Source organism: Sus scrofa, chromosome 3, assembly GCF_000003025.6.
Source record: "Sus scrofa isolate TJ Tabasco breed Duroc chromosome 3, Sscrofa11.1, whole genome shotgun sequence".
NCBI lineage: Eukaryota > Metazoa > Chordata > Mammalia > Artiodactyla > Suidae > Sus > Sus scrofa.
In genome coordinates this window covers 72,626,042-72,648,787 of record NC_010445.4, presented here as the reverse complement: position 1 = coordinate 72,648,787, position 22,746 = coordinate 72,626,042, and the positions used below count along the sequence as shown (strand labels likewise).

The window sequence follows — 22,746 nt, the reverse complement described above, 5'->3', positions numbered from 1 at the left end:
GAGGTTGAATTGGAGCTGCAGCCACAGCCTACACCACAGCCACAGCAACACCGGATCCAAGTACATCTGCGACCTAAGCTGTAGCTTGCAGCAATGCTGGATCCTTAACCCACTGAGCGAGGCCAGGGATCAAACCCACATCCTCATGGATACTAGTTGGGTTTGTTACCACTGAGCCACGATGGGAACTCTGGCCCTTTGTTTTTAAAAGATGGATTCTTTGCCTTGTTGTTGTTGTTTTCTTTTAATAAAGAGTTTATTCTCTTCATGTGTATTATAATTATTGATCTATTTAAACTTAGTTCCTCCACCTTATTTCGTGTTTTTTACTGTTTTTTTAATTTTTATATTATATTGGAGTATAGTTGATTTACCAGGATATGTTAGTTTCAGGTGCCCAGCAAAGTGATGCAGTCAAACACATACCTATTCTTTTTTCAGATTCCTTTCCCATATAGATTAATACAGAATATTGAGTAGAGTTCCCTGTGATACCTGATAGGTGCTTGTTGATTATCTATTTTATATATAACAGTGTGTATATGTTAATCTCAAAACTCCTAACTTACCCTCCCCCCCCACTTTTCCCCTTTGGTAACCATAAGATGTTTTCAAAGTCTGTGAGTCTGTTTCTGTTTTATAAATGAGTTCATCTGTATCATTTTTTTTTTTTTTTTTAGATTTCACATATAAGTGATCTCATATGGTATTTGTCTTTCTCTGTCTGACTTTGCTTAGTATGACTGTCTCTAGGCCTACTCATGTTACTGCAAATGGCATTATTTCACTCTTTTTTAAGGCTCAGTAGTATTCCATTGTATATCTATACCACATCTTCTCTATCCATTTGTCCGTTGATGGACATCTAGGTTGTTTCTATGTCTTGGCTATTGTGAATAGTGCTGCAGTGAATATACAGGTGCATGTATCTTTTTCAATAAAAGTTTTGTCTGGATATATGCACAAGAGTGGGATTTAGGTCATATGGTAGTTCTGTATTTAGTTTTATGAGGTACCTTCATACTGTTTTCCACAGTGGTTGTACCAATTTACATTCTCACCAACAGTGTAGGAGGGTTCCCTTTTCTCCACACCCTCTTAGAGGGGGAAGGGGATGAATATCAATTAACCTACACTGCAGCTCACAGCAATGCTGGGTCCTTAACCCACTGAGTGAAGCCAGGGATCGAAACTGTGTCATGAATCCTAGTTGGGTTCATTACCACTGAGCCATGGCAGGAACTCCTATTCAGGGTATGTTGTTAAGTGAGCAGGCGCATTCATCTAGGGACTCCTTTATACTCAAAGTATTGAGGACACTTTTGTTTTTGTAAATTGATATTCATCCCTTTCCAGCATTTGTTATTTGTTGACTTGTTAATGATGTCCATTCCGACAGATATGAGGTGGTACCTCATAGTAGTTTTGATTTGCATTTCTCTAATAATCAGTAATGTAGAGCATTTTTTCATGTGCCTGTTGGCCATCTGTATATCTTCTTTGGAGAAATGTCTATTCAGGCCTTTTGCATATTTTTCATTTGGGTTGTTGGGTTTTTTTGCTGTTGGGTTGTATAAGTTGTTTGCATATTTTAGAGATTAAGCCCTTGTCAGTTTCATTGTTTGAAACTATTTTCTCTCATTCCATAGGTTGTCTTTTTTTTTTTTTTTTTTTTTCATGGTATCCTTTGCTGTGCACAAACTTGTCAGTTTGAATAGTTCCCATTGGTTTGTTTTTGCTTTTATTTCTGTTGCCTTGAGCACATCTTCTTTATCCAATCTGGTCAATGGACATATAGGTTGTCTCCATGAATAATGCTGTGATGCATATTAGGGTGCATGTGTCTTTTCTAATTATGGTTTTCTCCAGATACAGGCCCAGATGTGGGATCGCTGAATCATATGGTAGTACTATATTTGGGTTTTTTGGTTTTTTGGTGGGTTTTGTTTTTTGTTTTTTTTTGTTTTTGATCTTTTTAGGGCTGCACCTGCAGCATATGGAGGTTCCCAAGCTGGGGGTGGAATCAGAGCTGCTGGCCTGCACCACAGCTCACGGCAGCACGGAATCCTTAACCCATTGAACAAGGCCAGGGATCAAACCTGCATCCTCATGGATGCTAGTCAGATTCGTTTCTGCTGAGCCACGATGAGAACTCCCTTTATTTGGTTTTTTTGAGAAATCTCCACATTGTTCTCCATAGTGGTTGCACCAGCTTACATGCATACCAACAGTGTAGGAGGGTTTCCTTTTTCTACACCCTCTCTAGCATTTATTGTTTGTAGATTTTTTTTTCTTTTTTTTTACAGCCACACCTGGAGCATATGGGTGTTCCCAGGCTAGGGGTTGAATCAGAACTATAGCTGCAGCTCTGTGCCACAGCCACCAACCAGATCCAAAGCACATCTGTGACCTAGGCAGCAGCTTGCAGCAATGCCATATCCTTAACCCACTGAGCAAGACCAGGAATGGAACCTGCATCCTCATGGACACTATGTTGGGTTCTTAACCCACGGAGCCACAATGGGAACTCCCTGTTTGTAGATTGTTTTTTGTTGATGGCCATTCTGACTGATGTGAGGTGGTATCTCGTTGTAGTTTTGACTTGCATCTGTCTAATAATTAGTGATGCTGTGCATATTTTCATGTGCTTTTTGTCCATCTATCTGTATTCTTTAGAGAAATGTCTGTTTAGATCCTCTAATCATTTGGGTTGTTTGTTTTTTTGATAAAAGGCTGTATGAGATATTTATATATTTTGGAGATTGATTAAAGGGAAGAGTATTTTTATAGCCTTTCACATAATTGTAGGTTTGCAGATGTGTCAAGTAGCCTTTGGAAAACTGCACTGTACTGTTGAGAGGCTGACAGTGTAAAGTCAGATCCCAACATCTTACTGTCATTATCAAGATGGATTCGACGGAGTTCCTGTTGTGGCTCAGTGGTTAACGAATCTGACTAGGAACCATGAGGTTGCAGGTTCTATCCCTGGCCTTGCTCAGTGGGTTAATGATTCGGCGTTGCCTTGAGCTGTGGTGTAGGTCGCAGACACGGCTCAGATCCTGTGTTGCTGTGGCTCTGGTGTAGGCCAGTGGCTATAACTCCGATTGGACCCCTAGCCTGGGAACCTCCATAGGCCTCGAGTGCGGCCCTAGAAAAGGCAAAAAGACAAAAAAAAAAAAAAAAAGAAAGATGGATTCGAGCACACAGGCCCCCTGAAAGGGCCTCAGAGACCCCAGATGTCCCTGGACCACTGAGGACAGCTTGTTTCAGTTATTGTAACAATTCAGCAGAGCGTTTTCTTGCATCCCAGGACCTGCTGGATGACCTGAAGTCGGAACTGAGTGGCAACTTTGAACAGGTGATCTTGGGGATGATGACACCCACCGTGCTGTACGACGTGCAGGAGCTGCGAAGAGCCATGAAGGTTCGTGCTCCTCCCCTCCACTCTCCATGGCGTTAGTGAAAATGCTGACCTCAGACACACTTTCTCAAGAAACTGTGACAGAGGCCTTCTGAGATGAGGAGGAGGAGGCATAGGGGAAAGATTCCCCTTCATTTATGACAACTTGAAAACATGACATTGCATTATAGCAGGTGTGCTTTTTTTGGCCACACTCATTGCTTGCAGAAATTCCCAGGCCAGGGATCGAACCCTAGCCACAGCAGTGACCTAGGCCACAACAGTGACAATGTCAGATCCTTAACCCTCTGAGCCACCAGGGAACTCCTACAGCAATTGTAATTTAAAAGTTGTTGCCCCCGTTGGAGTTCCTGCTGTGGCGCAACAGGATGACCAGTATCTTAGTAGCACTGGAATTCGGGTTCAGTGCCCTGCCTGGCACAGTATATTGAGGATCTGCATTGCTGCGGCTGCAGCTTGGGTGTGACTGTGGCTCAGATCTGATCCCTGGCCTGGGAACTCCATATGCCTCGGGGTGGCCAAAAAAAAAGTTGTAGCCCCCCAAATTAAGGAATAATTTGCTCTTTCCCGTGGCTTGCTGGGGAATGATTATGCTTGTGCTTTTGGTGCAACTCCAGAAACTTTCTTATAGTATTAGCTACTTCGAGGTATGACTGACACCTCTGGGTCTGCTGTAAGCTTAGAACTGGCAGAAAAAAAGGGTTTTCATCCTCCCTAGATGCTGGATCCACTATGCCCTATGCCAGGATCTCCTGTTTTTTAATGACAAGTATGAAATTCCAATACAATTACCCTCCTCCTCCATGTCAATAAATCCTCAGCCTTGGGGAAGGTTCTGGGCTAGGCTCTGGGAAAACAAAGAGGGAACACCTTTGCCAGAAGATTCAGCCCTTCAAAGGAGAAGTACAGGGAGGTCAAGGAAAGGCTAAACCCCCAGAGAGCAGAGACCGTCCCTAACCTGGCATAATAACCAACTCCTAGAAACAGCCCATAAATATTAGTGCTAATAACGATAATATGTTGGAATGTGGATAGGACAACTAAAAAGGAGCAAATCCTGTTGGTGGAACTTGGTGAGTTGTCTTTATTCTCTGTGGATTCTTGGTTGTATTCCTCCTGTTTCTGGAACTCAGTTTGGTAGACTGATTTATAATACCCTCTACTCTGGGATTTGTGTTTAGGGAGCTGGCACGGATGAGGGCTGTCTGATTGAGATCCTGGCTTCCCGGACGCCCGAGGAGATTCGGCGCATAAACCAGACCTATCAGCTGCGTATGTAGCATCCTCAGTGGCCCTGGCCAAGGCCTCCCTGAGAACTAGACTAGCAGCAGGTGGTTACCAGAATAGACTCTCCTCATAGAAACACTGACCCTGAGGGACCTCAGGACCAGGCTCTGCCCTCAGCAGATCCCCATCAAGATACATGTCTGTTGGAGGGAGTTCCTGTCATGGTGCAGCGGAAACGAATCCAACTAGGAATCATGAAGTTGAAAGTTCGATCCCTGGCCTTGCTCAGTGGGTTAGGGATCTGGTGTTGCCGTGAGCTGTGGTGTAGGTTGCAGACTCGGCTTGGACCTGGCGTGGTTGTGGCTGTGGTGTAGGCCGGCAGCTGTAGCTCCAATTCAACCCCTAGCCTGGGAACCTCCATATGCTACAAGTATAGCCCTAAAAAGCAAAAAAAAAAAAAAAAAAAAAAAAGTCTGTTGGCTTTTCAAGACTTCTCAGGTGCACCTGCCACTCACCTTAGGCTACCCAGCAAAATTTTTTATTACCCTGAAAGCTGGAAAGCTTTCCTTAGGATCAAGCAGAGAATCAAAGGTGTTTGTTCAGAACTGGTAGCACCATTGCATCTTAGCCCTCCAGGAATGGCCTGCAGGAGCAGTCTTGCCCAGCATCTTAGCTATCTCACAGTGATAGCCATTTACTCCCCTCTTAAAAATCTCCAGCAGGTAATACATATGAGGAGTCTTTAAAAGATACATGCCTTTGGCCTAAGAATATAATAAAAAAATGCAAAAAGATTTAGATCCCACAGTGTTTATTCATTACTATTTCTATTAGCTTAGAATGTCCAATAGTAGTAGATTAGCTGAACAAAATCTGGTACACGCCCGCAATGGGCTATTACGTGGTGATCAAAACTTACACTAAGGAGTTCCTGTTGTGGCTCAGCGGTAACGAACTCGACTAGTATCCATGAAGGACATGGGTTCAATCCCTCGCTTCACTCAGTGGGTTAAGGATCTAACGTTGCTATGAGCTGTGGTGTAGGTGGCAGATGCAGCTTGGATCCTGCATTGCTGTGGCTGTGGCATAGGCTGGCGGCTGTAGCTCCACTTTGACCCATAGCCCGGGAACTTCCATATGCCTTGCGTGAGCCCCTAAAAAGACAAATACATATAAGAGAACAAAGTACACTGAAGGATATTAAATTACATTAAATGGTTATGGTGTAGGGATGGGTGAAAATGACAAATCAGAGAATGGTATGCTGTGGTCCCAGTTTTAAAGAAGAGAAAAATAATAGGTGTGAACGAGGAAGGATATTTACCAAAATGTTAATGATTATTATTTCTGTGGGATTAGATTATGGTGAGGCTTTTTTTTTGTTTGGTTGGTTGGTTTGGTTTGGTTTTCTCCCTTCATTTTACTTATTTCTTTTTTCCTAAGTTTTCTGTAATAAGCATGTGCACTTTGGTAGAAAGAAAACAAAATATTACGAGTTTTTGGCAAGTGTCCAGAGCAGGAGATTCTCAACCTTGGGAGTCTAGTTCTAGTGCTGGGTCCCCACATCTGCCCAATACGAGTCTTCCTCCCCTGGACAGCCGCCTCCGTCCCCAAACGCAGCTTCAGAAACTGCTCTGTCTGCCTTTCCACATGCTGCTCAACTGGTTCTCCACATTACTGCAAACCACAGTCAGGACAGAAGGAAGCACTGAGTGGGGATCACAGCCCCACTTTATTGATCCCCCAATTTAAGGAGCAGGAACATCTCACTTCCCCTCTAAGGACAAGCTAAACCTACCTTGACTATTTTACCAAAGTTGACTGGAAAACTGTATGTGGGCTCAAAAACCTCATGACAAGCCACTTTAAGAAACAAGCTGGTTTGGGGAGGATGGAAAGCTCTGGGGTGTGGCCCAGGGTCGGGCAGGATCCTTTATTCTGATGTGGCTGATTGTGTTCTCTTGCCAGAATATGGGCGGAGCCTTGAAGATGACATTCGCTCTGACACGTCGTTCATGTTCCAGCGGGTGCTGGTGTCTCTGTCCGCTGTGAGTTGCTCCCTCCATTGGCTGCTTTTGGCGGGATCGGGTTTCATTAAGATGCTTACTCTCTATCCTCTTTTCCAGCCTGTTTTATCCTTTCAGTCTCCTGACTGTGACTTTTCCCCTGTGGGTTTTTTGGGGGGGCCTTCCTGTCATTTTATCTTCTCTCCTTTAAAGACTCATGTCTGCCCATTTGTTCTCAGTTGTATGTACAAATACCCAGTACCTGCCAGGTCCTCTTAATCATTCCTCAGTGCACTGAAAGTTAGGAACATGATGAAGAGGCAGTCCTGGGCTTTAAGAGTTTATATTGCCTAAAGGGGGATAGCAAGTCCAGAGGTTGCTGTAACAAAGGCATGAAAGGAAGTGTCAAAAAAGAGGCACGGAGTAAAAGGAAGGTTCAAGGAGAGATCTTGGTTGTGGGATCACTGAAAAGGCTTCATGGCAGAGGTGCTGAGTGAGAGAGGACTCTGAGGGTTGCTAGGATTTCACGAGGCAGGGGTGTGGGTAGGTACCTTCCAGGCGGGAAGAACATCAATCAAGGAGGCAGGAAACACTGGGTGTGTTCAGGGATCCATTGGGCTGGGCGGTCAGGCTGGTAATTCTAGGAGCAGGGCGGAAAGAGGAACCAGGATCCTATGTTGGGAAGATTTTACACTTTATTTGGAGAGCAATGGGGAGCCTCTGAAGGTTTGGCTTTGAGTGGAGGCGGGGAGCCCAGGCGGGAGGTGCCTCAGTATTCCTGATGAGAAAAAAGCGGGACTGGGCTAGTGTGGGAGCAGGGGTGTCAGAAAAGAGAAGGATTTGCAAGGTGTCTCACACAACTCCACAATTTCATCCTTATCCCTGACCTCCTTCCTGAGTAAGAGACTCATTTCTCACTGCTTTTTAGATGTTTCCTTCTGTATATTCTGCCATTACCTCAAATCAATCCTCCAACTAAAACCTGAGCACATTTTCCCTCCAAACTAGCTCTTCTTCCTGGCTTGTCTTTTCCTATTAATATCGTTGCTATTCTTCCAACAACCAAAGCAGAAGCCCACCTCTGACTCCCATTTCCCTCTGTCTCTGCTATTTACTTAATAATGCTGGTCTGCTTTTCTTTATTTTTTATTTTTGTCTTTTTAGGCCCACACTCATGACATATGGAGGTTCCCAGGCTAGGAGTCGAATCTGAGCTGTAGCTGCTGGCCTAAACCACAGCCACAGCAACACCAGATCCAAGCTGTGTCTGTGACTTATACCACAGCTCATGGCAACGCCGGATCCTTAACCCACATGCAAGGCCAGGGACTGAACCTGCATCGTTGTTGTGGATACTAGTCAGATTCCTTTCCACTGAGCCATGATAGGAACTCCTGGCCTGCGTTTCTTATTTCCTACCCACTTTTTCTTTTCCTTCCAATTTTACCACTGCTGAAACATGCCTAGACCACAGCGTATTGGCAGCATAACAATAATAGAGTCTTACAGGCTGGCAGAATGTAGCCCCTTTTGCCGCTCTTTGGCATCCTTCCCTGGCTTGAACCCTGCCCTCCCAGTACTGGTACTGGTAAGGAACGGGGCACTTTCAGGTGCTCTGCAAGCCCCACCATTGGTCCCAGGGTCTCTTGATTCTCCTCCCTTCCCCTCCCTCATTTGGCAGAATTGATCAGGGTAGACTTGCTGGGTAGGAAGGCATAAGTCAGCTGGGGAGACATGGGTGTAGGCGGAGGTGAGGAAGAGGAAGGGATAGTCAGGGAGGGAGAAGCTACCTCCTGCCCCTTCAACTGGCAGAGACACCAGGCAACATCAGGGAGCCACACCGGGCTTGCCCTCTGGCTGGGTCCGATCAGAGCCATGGGCATAACCTAAGCACATTCGAGGACATCTGTCCTCTCTTCCTAGGCTGGAGTCATGACCCCTTTGTCTAATTCCCTTGTCCTTGGGTTCTGTCTTATCATAGCCCCCAAATCTTTTAGGATCCTCTCTCAGTCTCTTTGTTTTTTTCCCCCCCTCATCCTCAGGGTGGCAGAGATGAAGGAAATTATCTGGATGATGCTCTCGTGAGACAGGATGCCCAGGTTAGTAGAACTGCAGCTTCTTTCTTCTCTTTTGCCATTAAGGCAGACCTGAACTGGTGGACACCTTCTTATAGTTCAGTGTATGCGGACCAGGCTGGGATGTGTTATGAGAAAAGATTCCCACAGATGACCTTTAATAGCAGAAGTTTCATGCAGAGATACCTGGGGCTTGGGGGTAGCATGGGGCACCATTATATAACCATGCCTGCATTCCAGATTTCCTGCCATTGGGACTGTGGTGGCTGTCCCACTGGGCCATGGAGTATCTTCTGAATCACTTGGAAGTAAAGGGACCTGCCTTTACTTTGTTCACCTCACATTTTTACTTCCCCAAAGAGAACATTTACCTCAACCTATGTGAGGGTCACCTATGGCCCAGCAAGTACCCTGTTGGGTAAAACTAATACCAACCCCCAAGAGGCAGTTGTTTTCCTGGCACCCAGCCCACTGATGGCTGACCTGGCACCAACCTCTGGTCTATTTACTGTGGCCAGATAGCACTCATAATAATAGCTACTGAAAAATTGGTCCTTAGCAGGCACCAAACACTATCCTAAGCTCTTTACATGAATTCTGTCATTGAATCCTTGCAATAACCGTATGAAGTAAGTATTGCTGTCCCCACATTATGGACAAGGAAATTGAGGTTCAGAGAAGTCAAGTACCTTGCTCAAGTTCACACAGATAATTCATGGCAGAACTGGGGTTTGAACCTAGGCATTTTGGATCTAAACTCTGTACTCTTAGCCAATATTTAAGTTTAGAGAGAAATTGGTCCCTTTCAGTATGTGAGTTATGAACCACTAGAGATCCTGTGGAGAAAAAACCTTTTGCTTTTACCAGAAGGGAGAGGAGTATATGGGTCCTAAGAATTCTGAGGGCTCAGGGAAGTCCATCCCCTATAGGAGATATAGGAAGCTGCCTTTAATCCAGAAGGTTTGAGGAAGGAGAAAGTTTTAAAAACACTGTAAATCTCCAGTTTTTAAATGAATTTCAGCTACCTCAAGGACATCATTTTGGGGCATATTAGTAGGAACCTCCATAGCCCAGGTGAATCCTGAATTTAAAGGAAGAGTTATTCCTGAAATAATGTATCTACTGTCACTTTTTTGGTGGGTTTACAAGGTGGCATTATTTCAGGAATAACTCTAGGCTTTGTGCTTTTTTTTTTTTTTGTCTTTTTCCAGGGCTGCACCCGAGGCATATGGAGATTCCCGGGCTAGGGGTCTAATTGGAGCTGTGGCCACTGGCCTACACCAGAGCCACAGCAACTCGGGATCCGAGCCGCATCTGCAACCTACACCACAGCTCACGGCAACGCCGGATCCTTAACCCACTGAGCAAGGCCAGGGATCGAACCCGCAACCTCATGGTTCCTAGTCGGATTCGTTAACCACTGTGCCACGACAGGAACTCCTTAGCAATGATTTTTTAAATCTAACACTAAAAGCAAAATCAACAAAAGCAAAAATAAATAAATTGGACAAACTAAAAAGCTTCTCCACAGCAAAAGAAACCATCAACAAAATGAAAAGGCAGCCTACTGAATGGGAGAAAATATTTACAAATAACATAACCGATAAAGGGTTAAAATCTGATATTTTATCAGATATTTGGTATTTTATAAAGAACTCACACAACTCAACAGCAAAAAAAAAAATCTGATTTTTAAATGGGCAGAAGATATGAATACACATTTTTCTGAAGACATACAGATGGCGATCAAGCACATGAAAAGATGCTCAACATCACTAATTGTCAGGGAAGTGCAAATCAAAATCACAATGAGATATGATCTCGTACCTGACAGTATGGTTGTCATCAAAAACACAACAAATAACAAGTGTTGTGAGGATGTGACAAAAAAAGAGCCCTTATGCACTGTTGGTAGAAATGTAAATAGGTACAGCTACTGTGGAAAACAGTAGGGAGTTTCCTAAGTAAAATAAAAAATACTATTTTTTAAATAAATTTTTACTTCTGGTATTCCCTCCCCACACACAAAATATGAAAACACTAACTCGAATTACCTCGTAATCCAGCAATTTTACTTCTGGTATCCCCCTCCCACACAAAATAGGAAAACACAAACTCGAGAAGATACATGCACCCCCTTATCATGGTAGTATTTACAATAGCCAAGATATGGAAGCAGCCTAAGTGCCCATCAATAGATGAATGGATAAAGAAATTATAATATATATATACAGTAGAATAATACTATCCAGCCGTAAAAAAGAATAAAATCTTAACATTTACAACTATATGGATGAACCTTAAGGGCATTATGCTAAGTAAGATAAGTCAGAAAGAGAAAGACAAATACCTGTATAATCTCCCTTAGATGTGAAATCTAAACAAACAACAACCAAAAAAAACCCAAGCTCATAGATATAGAGAACAGACTGGTGGTTGCCAGAAGCAGGGATGGGGTGGGCAAAATGGATAAAGGGGGGTCAAAAGGTACAGACTTTGTTATAAAATAAGTCATAAGGATGTGATTCATAGCATGGGGACTACAGTTAATAATACTGCATTGCATATTTGAAAGTTCCAAAGGGAATAAATTTTTTTTTTTAATGGCTGCACCCATGGCATATGGAAGTTCTTGGGCCAGCGATTAAATCTGAGCCACAGTTACACCCCATGCCATAGCTGCTGCAACACTGGATCATTTAACCCACTACACTGGGTGGGGATTGAACCTGTACTTCCACCTCAGTTCGATTCTTAACCCACTGTGCCACAGTGGGAACTCCCCAAAGAGAATAGATCTTAAAAGTCCTAGGAGTTCCCATTGTGGCTCAGTGGAATGAACCTTACTAGTATCCATGAGGATGCAAGTTCGATCCCTGGCCTCACTCAGTGGGTTAAGGACCCAGCATTGCTGTGAGCTGTGGCATAGGTCACAGATGTGGCTCCAATCTGGTGTTGACCCCTAGCCTGGAACCTTCCATATGCGAAGGAGGGGCCCTCCAAAAAGGTTTTAAAAAAAAACCACTCCTCATCATAGGATGGCTCACAACTGCAGCAGGTTGCAGCTGTGGCTCAAATCTGATCCCTGGCCCAGGAATCCATATGCCATGGGGCAGCCAAAAAAGAAAAAAAATTTTGCAACTATGTATGGTGATAGATGGTAAGTAGACTCATGGTGATCATTCACAATATATACAAATATCAAATCATGTTTTACACCTGAAACTAGCCTAATATTATATGTCACTTATACTTAAATTTAAAAAACAAAACAGAAACCGTGCAATTCAACAAATAAGTATTTAGGGGTTTTTCAAGCAGCACAGTTCTCCTTGAAAGTGACCAGGTGAAAAGGTGCTTCCAAACAAATTTGGGCAGTGGGGGTATGTGGGGGTGGGCAGGAGTAGAATTCAGGAGCGGCTTTTTCTGGATCCTCCAAGGCTCACAAAGAGGCAAAGGATTTGAGAACAACTTCCAGCTCTGGTTTCAGCTCTTCCAAGATAAGACAATAGAAAAATCTGTTCAACCTTTGCTCTTTAACTTGTGTCAGTGTTGAGGGACATTTATAGATTTTGGGTATGGAGGCTGGATTTTGATATAGGAAACTAAATGAGTTTGAGATGAGAAGAATTATCAGGACAAGTGGAATTAGGTAGTAATTTATTACAAAATGTAGAACATTTGAAATACAGAGAAGCTATTATCTACAAGTCCAATTTTATCTTTTCTTGGGGTGAAGATTGCATTCAAGGAAATAATAGGTTAGTGTTCAGAATTCCTGCTTTAAAAAGAAATTCATAATATATTAAAACAACATTAAAGATGCCCTTCGAAGCTTTTGTTCTAAGATGGCACATATTTGATTCCCTTCTGAAAAACAAACAAAACAGGAAATAGAGCAAAGAGAAAATCTACATCGACACTGGAAACTATGGAGGAGGGCCATTAAAACACCAGATGGGCAGCAAAGCTGGGCCAAGGATGTGGGATGGCCATTCCTGCCACAGAAAGGAAGCGCATGCGCACACACAAACACACACACACACACACACACACACACACGCACATACCCCCACTGGAAGCAGGCACAGTGGCTTCCTGCAAATGGGAAAACTCCAGAGAAAAGACAAGAGCTCTGGCTCAGCTGCTCCCACTGGACTAGCAGCAAGTCCTCTTGCTTGAAATCCATTCAAAGGAAAAGTGAGGCGCTCTAAGAAGAATCCACTTTCCCTTGTTCTGGGGGCAAAACTAGGACTAGATAGCTATTCATCATTTCAGGATGAAAGAGCATGAAGATCAGCCCACCCCAACTCACTCTCTGGCCTGTTAACAAACTGAGGCACAGAGGGAGGCAAAGCTGGGCACACTGTAAGGAGGAAACAAGGTTCAGATTGCTGTGGATCCTGAAACAGATGAGGGAATGATGGATTTTAATTCAACAAGAGCCACACACAAGAAGAGATGCAATTAGAAAATAATGGGGAAAAAAAGAAAAAGAAAATAATGGAGCTGCAAATGGAGCTGGATGAAGGGCAAGCAGAGATAAACAGAGGGCTAGAGGAGTTCCTGCTGTGGCCCAGTGGGTTAAGAATCTGACTAGTATCCATTAAGATGTGGGTTTGATCCCTGGCCTGACTCAGTGGGATAAGAATCTGGTGTCTCTTCGAGTTGGGGCACAGGTTGAGGATGCAACTTGGATCTGGTATTGCTGTGGCTGTGGTGTAGGCAGGCGGCTGCAGCTCCTATTCAACCTCTAGCCTGGGAACTTCCATATGCTGCAGGTGCAGCTCAAAAAAGAAAAAAGTCTAAGAGCAAAACTAAGAATATATAGGAAGAGAATATACAGGGAGCATTTCAGGTTAGTGAAGAAGACAGATTACTTGGTGGAGTTGGGGCAGTTGACTAACCATCTGGAAAGCAGTAAAGTTAGATCCTGCATTCACCTGACCTCATAATAAATTCCAAATAGATTTAATTTTTTTTTTTTTTTTTTTAGGCCCACACTCACGGCATATGGAGGTTCCCAGGCTAGGGGTCAAATAGGAGCCACGAAGACGTCACCCATACTATTTCCTATAGTAGCTGTATCATTTTATGTTGTCACCAGCATAGCACAAGGGTTCCAATTTCTCTATATTCTCATCAAGACTTGTTATTTTCTGCTTATTTGGTTTTTATAATTTTTAAAAAATTTTTGATCATGCCCACAGCATGTAGAGGTTCCCAGGCCAGGGAACAAAACCAGCACTATAGCAGTGACCCAAGCCACTGCAGTGACAATGCTGATCCTTAACCTGCTGCGCCACAAAAGAACTCCTGTTTGGTTTGGTTTGGTTTTGTCTTTTCTAGGGCCGCACCCTCTGCATATGGAGGTTCCCAGGCTAGGGGTCTAATCGGAGCTGTTGCTGCCGGCCTATGCCAGAGCCACGGCAACTCGGGATCCGAGCTGCGTCTGCGACCTACACCACAGCTCAGACGCCATCGCCATCCTGTTGCCATGAGCAGTGTCTGGTATGAGTAGCTACTAGCCACATGTGGCCACTGAGCACTTGGAATATGGCTAATGTGACTGAGGAGTTGAATTTTAAATTTTATTTAATTTTAATTAATTGAGAATTTAGGAGTTCCTGTCGATGTGCAGCAGAAATGAAGCCAACTAGGAACCATGAGGTAGTGGGTTTGATCCCTGGCCTCACTCAGTGGGTTAAGGATCCGGCGTTGCCATGAGCTGTGGTCTAGGTCAAAGATACGGGTTGGATCTCGTGTAGCTGTGGCTGTGGTATAGGCCGGCAGCTGTAGCTCCAATTGGACCCCTAGCCTGGGAACCTCCAAATGCCTCAGGTACGGCCCTAAAAAGCAATAATAATAATAAAAAATTTAAAAATTAAAAAAAATTTTTTTAGGACCACACCCGAGGTATATGGAAGTCCCCAGGCTAGGAGTTGAATCAGAGCTGTAGCTGCCAGCCTATGCTACAGCCATAGCAATGTCTGATCTGAGCCACGTCTGTGACGCATACCGCAGCTCATGGCAATGCTGGATTCCTAACCCACTGAGCGGGGCCAGGAATCGAACTCACATCTTCATGGCTACTAGTGGGGTTCATTACCACTGAGCCACAACAAGAACTCCTAATTAATTAAAATGTAAATAGTTGCATGTGGTTAGTGGCCACTTTGTGGGACAGCCCAAGTCATTCCTTTTGGCTCTTAAGACATAACTATGTAGTCTGCATAGCAGGAGCCACTATTGTTTGCCCTGACTCTCAAGGAGATATCATAGAGACCCATTAGTCTTATGCCTAAGGAAAAGTCCTGAGTCATTTCCACTCACTGCCAAGTCTCCCACCCCATCACCAACAAAATAAAACTAAGCCAACTCTACTCTTTGAAGTTCTGGAAATATTTGCATATGTCCTGGCACCTTCTCTGTTGTGTTTTAAGCTTGTGCTTTGTTTGGCTTCAGGACCTGTATGAGGCTGGAGAGAAGAAATGGGGGACAGATGAGGTGAAATTTCTAACTGTGCTCTGTTCCCGGAATCGAAATCATTTGTTGCATGGTAAGGCACTTGCCTCATTTTCCAAAGAAACTATTTGAAAGATAGTGAAAATTATATTACCCATAATTGATAGCGTTTTTTCCTTTACTTGTACAAAGACCTAATTGTACTGAACTGTCTTAGCTGTCTTACCTCAGAAATTTATGAGTGCAACAATGTGCATGAGGGCCACGTTCTGAAAGATTAATCATGACTAAATAGCAAATGTGTAGTGTGTTCATCGAAGTTTGACATTCCTGTTTGTAGTCAGTTCATAGTCCATTTTCTAAAGCAGCTCCATTTAAATTTAGTTACATACAAAAAAAAATCTTCAGGGAGTTCCTGTGGTGGCTCAGTGGTTAACGAATCCAACTAGGAACCATGAGGTTTCGGGTTCGATCCCTGGCCTTGCTCAGTGGGTTAAGGATCTGGCGTTGCCGTGAGCTGTGGTGTAGGTCGCGGATGTGGCTGGGATCCTGCATTGCTCTGGCTCTAGTGTAGGCCAGTGGCTACAGCTCCGATTCGACCCCTAGCCTGGGAACCTCCATATGCCACGGGAGCAGCCCCAGAAATGGCAAAAAGACCAAAAAAAAAAAGGCAAAAAGAAAATCTTCAGTACATCAGCAAGCAGTAAAAGAGAAATGTTGGTTGACATTTATTCCTATTTAACATCCAAGTTGTAAAGCTAATAAAAGTGATTTCTTTAGGGGGCATGTTGCAGAAGATGAATAGTAGATAAGTTCAGAGTTTACTTCCTATGTGTAAAGTTTCTAATTTGCTTCTGATAATGCTAGTCTTTGTAATGTGCTTTTAACTTCTTTGGGGAAAAGATAGTATACAATCGTAGACTATTTGTTTTCAGGTTTATTTTCTTCTTGTAAGTAGCAATAAGAGTTTAATAAGATATTTCATCTTTTATGTAAGCTTTTTAGGTCCTTCTGCTATAATCCTAATTTTATAAACTCACCATGCCTATATAATCACTCACAATTTACAAAACTTATGGGAAATTTGAGAAAAATGAGTTTGCTAAATTGAAAACATAAAAAAGTAATTTAAAATTACAGCACATTTGGAAGTTGCATTCATTTCACATATTCCACAGTGACAGTAGGCGCTTACTCTAGTTAATAAATGTCGCAGGCTATCATCAGATGCTCCAGCTTCTGACTCAGCTCCTTATTTTTATTTATTTATTTTTTTGCCTCCCTTTGCCTGATTACTAAAAGGCCCAGCTCTTCCTAGTGGTATTTTCTAAGAACTGCAGGTCCTGAGAAGCCAGATTTATGCAATATATTTATACCAATTTTTTTTTTTTTTTTTTTTTTTTTTTTTTTTTTTTTTTTTTTTTTTTTTTTTGTTTTGTTGTTTTTTGGCCTCCGCATATGGATTCCAGGCTAGGTCGAATCGAGCTGTACACCCTACGCAGAACACAGCAACGCAGGATCGAGCCGTCTGCACTACACCACAGCTCACGCAACGCCGATCGTTAACCACTGAGCAAGGCAGGACCGACCGCAACTCATGTTCTAGTCGATTCGTTAACCACTGCGCACGACGGAATCATTTATACCAATTTTTGCTTCCAGGCACAAGTCAATAGTTGGGCAGTTATAAAACATCTGTGTATAAACCAATGGAAGAAATCTTTTAAGCATTATCTGAATTAGGAAAATGTTATAATCTTCTTACCCACCAACAGTAATAATGAGGATTCATAATAACTAAGAGTTTGTTAATTTGCTATCTTCTAGGTGCAGAGATAAGCATCTTATAAGCATTGTTTCTTATAACATCCCAATGAAGCAGCCATTTTATAGTGGAGAAGACTGAGGCTCAGAAAATGTGTCAATTATCTTTTTTAATTCCAAGCAATACACAACTGAATAATTACTTAGGAAAAGAGGAAATAATGTAGAATGGGACAAGAAGGAAAATGCAAAATACTAGCAGCCCGTTGAATTGAAGGGACAGCTGAACAGCTTGACAAAGAATAATAATCAGGAGTTCCGGAGTTTCCGTCGTGGCGCAGTGGTTAACGAATCCGACTAGGAACCATGAGGTTGCGGGTTCAGTCCCTGCCCTTGCTCAGTGGGTTAACGATCCGACGTTGCTGTGAGCTGTGGTGTAGGTCGCAGACGCGACTCGGATCCCTCGTTGCTGTGGCTCTGGCTTAGGCCGGTGGTTACAGCTCCGATTCAACCCCTAGCCTGGGAACCTCCATATGCCGAGGGAGCGGCAAAAAGACAAAAAAAAAAAAAAAGAGTAATAATCAAGGCAGTTCTTGGGACCTCAGTAGAAAGAAGTCATGGATTTATTTCTAAGGCAGAGTTTTTTAAAATATGGTCTCCATTTAAAATGCTGTTTCTTGGAGTTCCCGTTGTGGCTCAGTGGTTAACAAATCTGACTAGCATCCATGAGGATGCAGGTTTGATCGTTGGCCTCAATCAGTAGGTTAGGGATCCAGTGTTGCTGTGAGCTGTGGTGTAGATCACAGACATGGTTTGGATCCCCTGCTGCTGTGGCTTAAACCAGCAGCTGCAGTTTTGCTTTGACCTGGGAACTTTCATGCCACAGGTGCGGCCTTAAAAAGCCAATAATAATAATGATAAAATGCTGATTTTTGAACCCCTACTTCAGACTGGCTGACTTAGAATTTCTGAGCATGACCTCCAAGGAGGTGAACAGGTTTCCCAGGTGATTCTTAGGTTCTCTGAGGTTAATGATGACTCAGTGCTTTGGGCCTGCCTCATGATCTGCTCGATTTAAAAATTCCCAGGGAGATAAGATTGGTGGGTCCTGGTTGGATGAACTGCTCACTCATTTGTTAGAGCTGTGGTATGTTTTAGTGGGCAAGGGTGTCCCTGGATTGACAGCTCTGTGAGAATCACTCCAATAGGGAGATGGGGTAGCATCCCAAAGAAGGCCAATGTTCAGAAGATAAACAACAGAAAGCCATTCTAAGGCTCCAGAAGGAGGTGGCAGGAGAAGAAAATGTGTTCATAACGTTCAAAAATACTTGGTAAAAAGGAGGGCATTTTCTAACTATGTTAAAGTCTGTTAAATGATGCAACCTGCTGTTATCAAACATGACTCCGTTTTGAAGAGGTTGACTTGCTCAAGGTTTTTGTTGTAATTGAAGTATAGTTACTTACAATGGTGTGTTAGTTTCTGGTGTACAGCAGAGTGATTGATTATATATATATGGAGAGAATGAACAGGTTTTAACTAGACCACTCTGAGTATTCTTTGGCATACTTCAAAAGGAAACTAATTAGCAACCAGGAGGTATATATAAATATGTATATATATATTCGTCTCCAGATTCCTTTCCGTTTTAGGTTATTACAAGATATTAAGTATAGAGTAGGACATTGTTATTTATCTTTTTCTTTTTTTGTTTAAATGGCTGTACCTGCAGCATATAGACGGTCCCAGGCCAGGGACTGAATCCGAGCTGTGACGCTCACTGCAACGTGGCAGTGCTGGATTCTTTAACTGACTGTGCCAAGCCAGGGGTCAAACCCACACCTCAAAAGCAACTTAAGCCACTGCAGTCAGATTGCACTAAACGGGGAACTCCTATTTTATACATAGCATTTTGTATTTGCTAATGCCAAACTCCTAATTTTTCCTTCCCCCACCTTTTCCTTTGGTAACCATAAGTTTGTTTTTTATGTCTGTGAGATTATTTCTGTTATGTAAATAAGTTCATTTGTATCATTTTTTAGATTCCACTTATAAGTGATATCATAATATTTGTGCTTCTCTGACTTACTTCATTTGTAATCTCTAGGTTCATCTATGTTGCTGCAAATGGCATTATTTCATTCTTTCTATGGCAGAGTAATATTCCATTGTATAAATATACCACATCTTCTTTATCAATTCATCTTTATCAGGGGACAGTTAGGTTTCTTCCATGTCTTGGCTGTAGTAAATAGGAATTGCTCTAGTTTTGATGAACGAAAAGGAAGATGAACATGCAGGTGATTGCCAAGGCCAAAATTACAAAAGCGACACATTCTGCTTATTAAGGAAATGATGAGAACAATGAGAAAAGAAAGCAAGTCTCTCCAGATGTTATCTCCATTTTATGTGTGAGAAAACAGGGTCTCACATAAGGGAAAGGACTTTCCTGATGTCCTCTAAGATTCATGGTATTCCTACTTCTCCAGCCCATTCCACTCACCCTGTGCCTCCTGGTTCTCACCCACATTGCTAATTAGTTTCCTCTTGAAATATGAATAAACAATGCGGCCTACTTAAAAGAGGCTCATTCAGTTCTCCATAAATTTTAGTTTCCTCTTGCTCTTTTTTAGTATTTATCATTTCATTTTGTTCTTGTTTGTAGTGTTTGATGAATACAAAAGGATATCACAGAAGGATATTGAACAGAGTATTAAATCTGAAACATCTGGTAGCTTTGAAGATGCTCTGTTGGCCATAGGTAAGCTGGGAGGGCGTGGGGAGAGGAAAAACCAATGTTGATAGACTTTCCTCTGTATTACCAGCTTGTTGTCATGAGGGTCCCAGATAGTTTTCTTTAGGAATAAAAAAAATTGTTTAAATCATTCATGATGTGTGATCCAGAATTTTAAGCAAGAAATATTATATACAACCTGATTATTATTGTACCACATGGCTTTATATATTTTATAACCTCTGTGCCTTTATATCTCTATACATGGAAAGGATAATCCTTTTTTGTATATGATTTTTTTTTTCCATTATAACTGGTTTACAGTGTTCTGTCAATTTTCTACTGTACAGCATGGTGACCCAGTCACACATACATGTATACATTCTTTTTTCTCACATTATCATGCTCCATGATAAGTGACTAGACATAGTTCCCAGTGCTACGCGCAGCAGGAGGAAAGGATAAATACTACACTAGCTGCATCTTGCAAGTCTGTATATGTTTAGAATTACTATTTCATATGGTACAGATAGTAACAATAATTTTGAAATTATATGCTGCATTTTGCTTTAATGACCCTTATTAATTATTTCTGCAGGAACTTGACAATAAATTTAGAGTACTTTCCATCTGTGAAAATGCTTTTAGCATAACCTATGCTCATACAACTTTGGCTACATTTTCCAACAAAGCAATCAAGAGATACTATTTCATACCTTTGTAGAGACTGGGGGAACAACTGTCATGTTTTTCTCATAGATTTTATCGGTAATCTTTTCATTTCTTTATTTTTTCTTTTTTTAAATCTCTTGACAGTAAAGTGCATGAGGAACAAATCTGCATATTTTGCTGAAAGGCTTTATAAATCCATGAAGGTAAATGGCCTCATTGTTTGCATCTGAATGGCTCTGACAAGCCTGATATCTACCTTCCTAAGCTTACTTATGTCTCCCCCACAATTTAGCCATAATCAGCTGAGCTGTTCAGTTCAATTCTTGAAATAATTCACTGAGTGCTTGCTAATAATATTGCTAGGTTATATTTGTTGAGTACTTACAATGTGTGATCACTGTCCCTAATGCTTTATACATATAGATTGATTTTATCCCCACCACAGCTCTATGGGGCAGGTACCATTATCTTCCATTTTACAGGTTGAGGAAACTGAGGCATAGAGCAGAAGAGTCTATTTTCCCAAGGTCCTAAGTGAGGAAAGTCATGGAACAGGCTTCAGAACCCTAGCTCTACCCATACATTGTACTCTGTGTAAGCTTGAGTGCCCTTGCTAAGAACTATGGGAGGGGCAAGAAAGATCAAAATGCAGTCCTTGCTGGAGTTCCCGTTGTGGCTCAGCAGGTTAAGAACCCGATTACTACACATGAGGATGAGGGTTCAATCCCTGGCCTCGTTCAGTGGGTCAAGGATCCGGTGTTGACACAAGCTGTGACATAGGTCTCAGATGTGGCTTGGATCCAGCATTGCTGTGGCTGTGGTGTAGGCTCCAGCTACAGCTCTGATTCCACCCCTAGCCTGAGAACTTCCATATGTCATGGATATGGCCCTAGAAAGCAAAGGAAAAAAAAAGTGTCAGGGGTGAGGATCAGAAAAGAATATATATAAAGAAGTTGGTATATGTGAGCAGGACCTTAGAGGAAGTTTTACAAGGGAGGATTTCACATGGTAGGAAGGAAGGTAAAGGTGGGAAGAGAAGGATGATATGGTGGGGGATCATTGGAGGTATTGCAGGCAGACCAGAGAACATGGTATGTCCTTGGAAGGGCAGAGAGCAGTCTTCTCTGCTCAGAACACAGAGTGTTGGAAAGGTAAGTTGAGAGAAGACTTAAACTCCGTGGTGAAGAGGGATAGTCCACAGGCCTCTAAGGTTGTGGTGCAAGAGTCACCAGCAGAGCCGTGTGTGGTCTTCCCTTGATAGACTAACAGGGAGCACTGTCTGAAAAGCAGCTCGGCTTTGTGTGCAGGGATCTTGTGTCTTCCTTAGGGCTTGGGCACTGATGACAACACCCTCATCAGAGTGATGGTTTCTCGAGCGGAGATTGACATGATGGACATCCGGGCAAACTTCAAGAACTCTATGGCAAGTCTCTCTACTCCTTCATCAAGGTAGGTCACGGGGGTTGGGGGAGGAAGCGGGATGGATGGGGAGTTTGGGGTTGGTAGATGCAAATTATTATGTTTAGAATGCATGGTCATGGTCCTACTGGACCAACTTTGTCCAGTCTCTGGGGTAGAACATGATAGAAGGTAACAGGAGAAAAGAATGCATATATATGTATGACTGGGTCACTGTGCTGTACAGCAGAAATTGACATAGCACTACAACTTAATTATACTCTTAAAAAAAAGGTAGGTCACAGGAGCTTTGCTTCGGCCGGGGGAAAGCTCTGATGAAAGGAAGGAGTTCTGACCTAGGGATTTAGATGCTTCTTATCCTTCTTGGTAGATATCATTCCCTTTAAAGCTGGTACTCTCATTCAGATATTTCCAGTCTCTCTCTTTTCACACAGATGTTTAAATTTCTGCCAGGTTAGAAGCTGGAGAGGTTTGCCCTCTAAATATAGTAATTATTTCATGTTGACCCCAGACAGAGATTATATGTTAATGAATGGTGCGATTTCCATTTCTGTCTGCTTACAATAAAAGATAAGCACCTGAATCCATCATCTAGAACCCCATCCAAGGCCCGCGGAGTTCTGCTGGAAATATGGGAAAGCATGGTAGAGTATCCTGGATTGCTGTTCTTTACCTGCACCAGACTGCTAGGAGTCCTAACATGGCATGGGAATGACGAGAAATGGCTCACATCCCTCAAAATCCCTCATCACTGGGATTTGGCCTCTTTTTTTTTTTTTTTTTTTCTTCTTTTTAGGGCCACACACACGGCATATGGAAATTCCCAAGCTAGGGGCTGAATCAGAGCTACAGCTCCTGGCCCACACCACAGCTCACAGCAACACCACATCCCCACTGAGTGAGGGTGGGGATTAAACCCTCATGGATACTAGTCGGATTCATTTTCACTGCACCACAATGGGAAC

General features: G+C 42.7%; 1 protein-coding gene across 1 annotated transcript in view; it reads left to right on the top strand.

Moving 5' to 3' along the window:
- ANXA4 (annexin A4) overlaps positions 1 to 22,746 on the top strand; it is a gene marked incomplete at its 5' end in the record, with an annotated part of 31,281 nt that overhangs the window by 5,804 nt on the left and 2,731 nt on the right. The window contains 9 exon segments of the mRNA NM_001167639.1: positions 3,311 to 3,424; positions 4,603 to 4,693; positions 6,617 to 6,696; positions 8,697 to 8,753; positions 15,195 to 15,288; positions 19,622 to 19,717; positions 20,507 to 20,565; positions 21,690 to 21,775; positions 21,778 to 21,811. Coding sequence (NP_001161111.1) covers positions 3,311 to 3,424; positions 4,603 to 4,693; positions 6,617 to 6,696; positions 8,697 to 8,753; positions 15,195 to 15,288; positions 19,622 to 19,717; positions 20,507 to 20,565; positions 21,690 to 21,775; positions 21,778 to 21,811 — 711 coding nt within the window.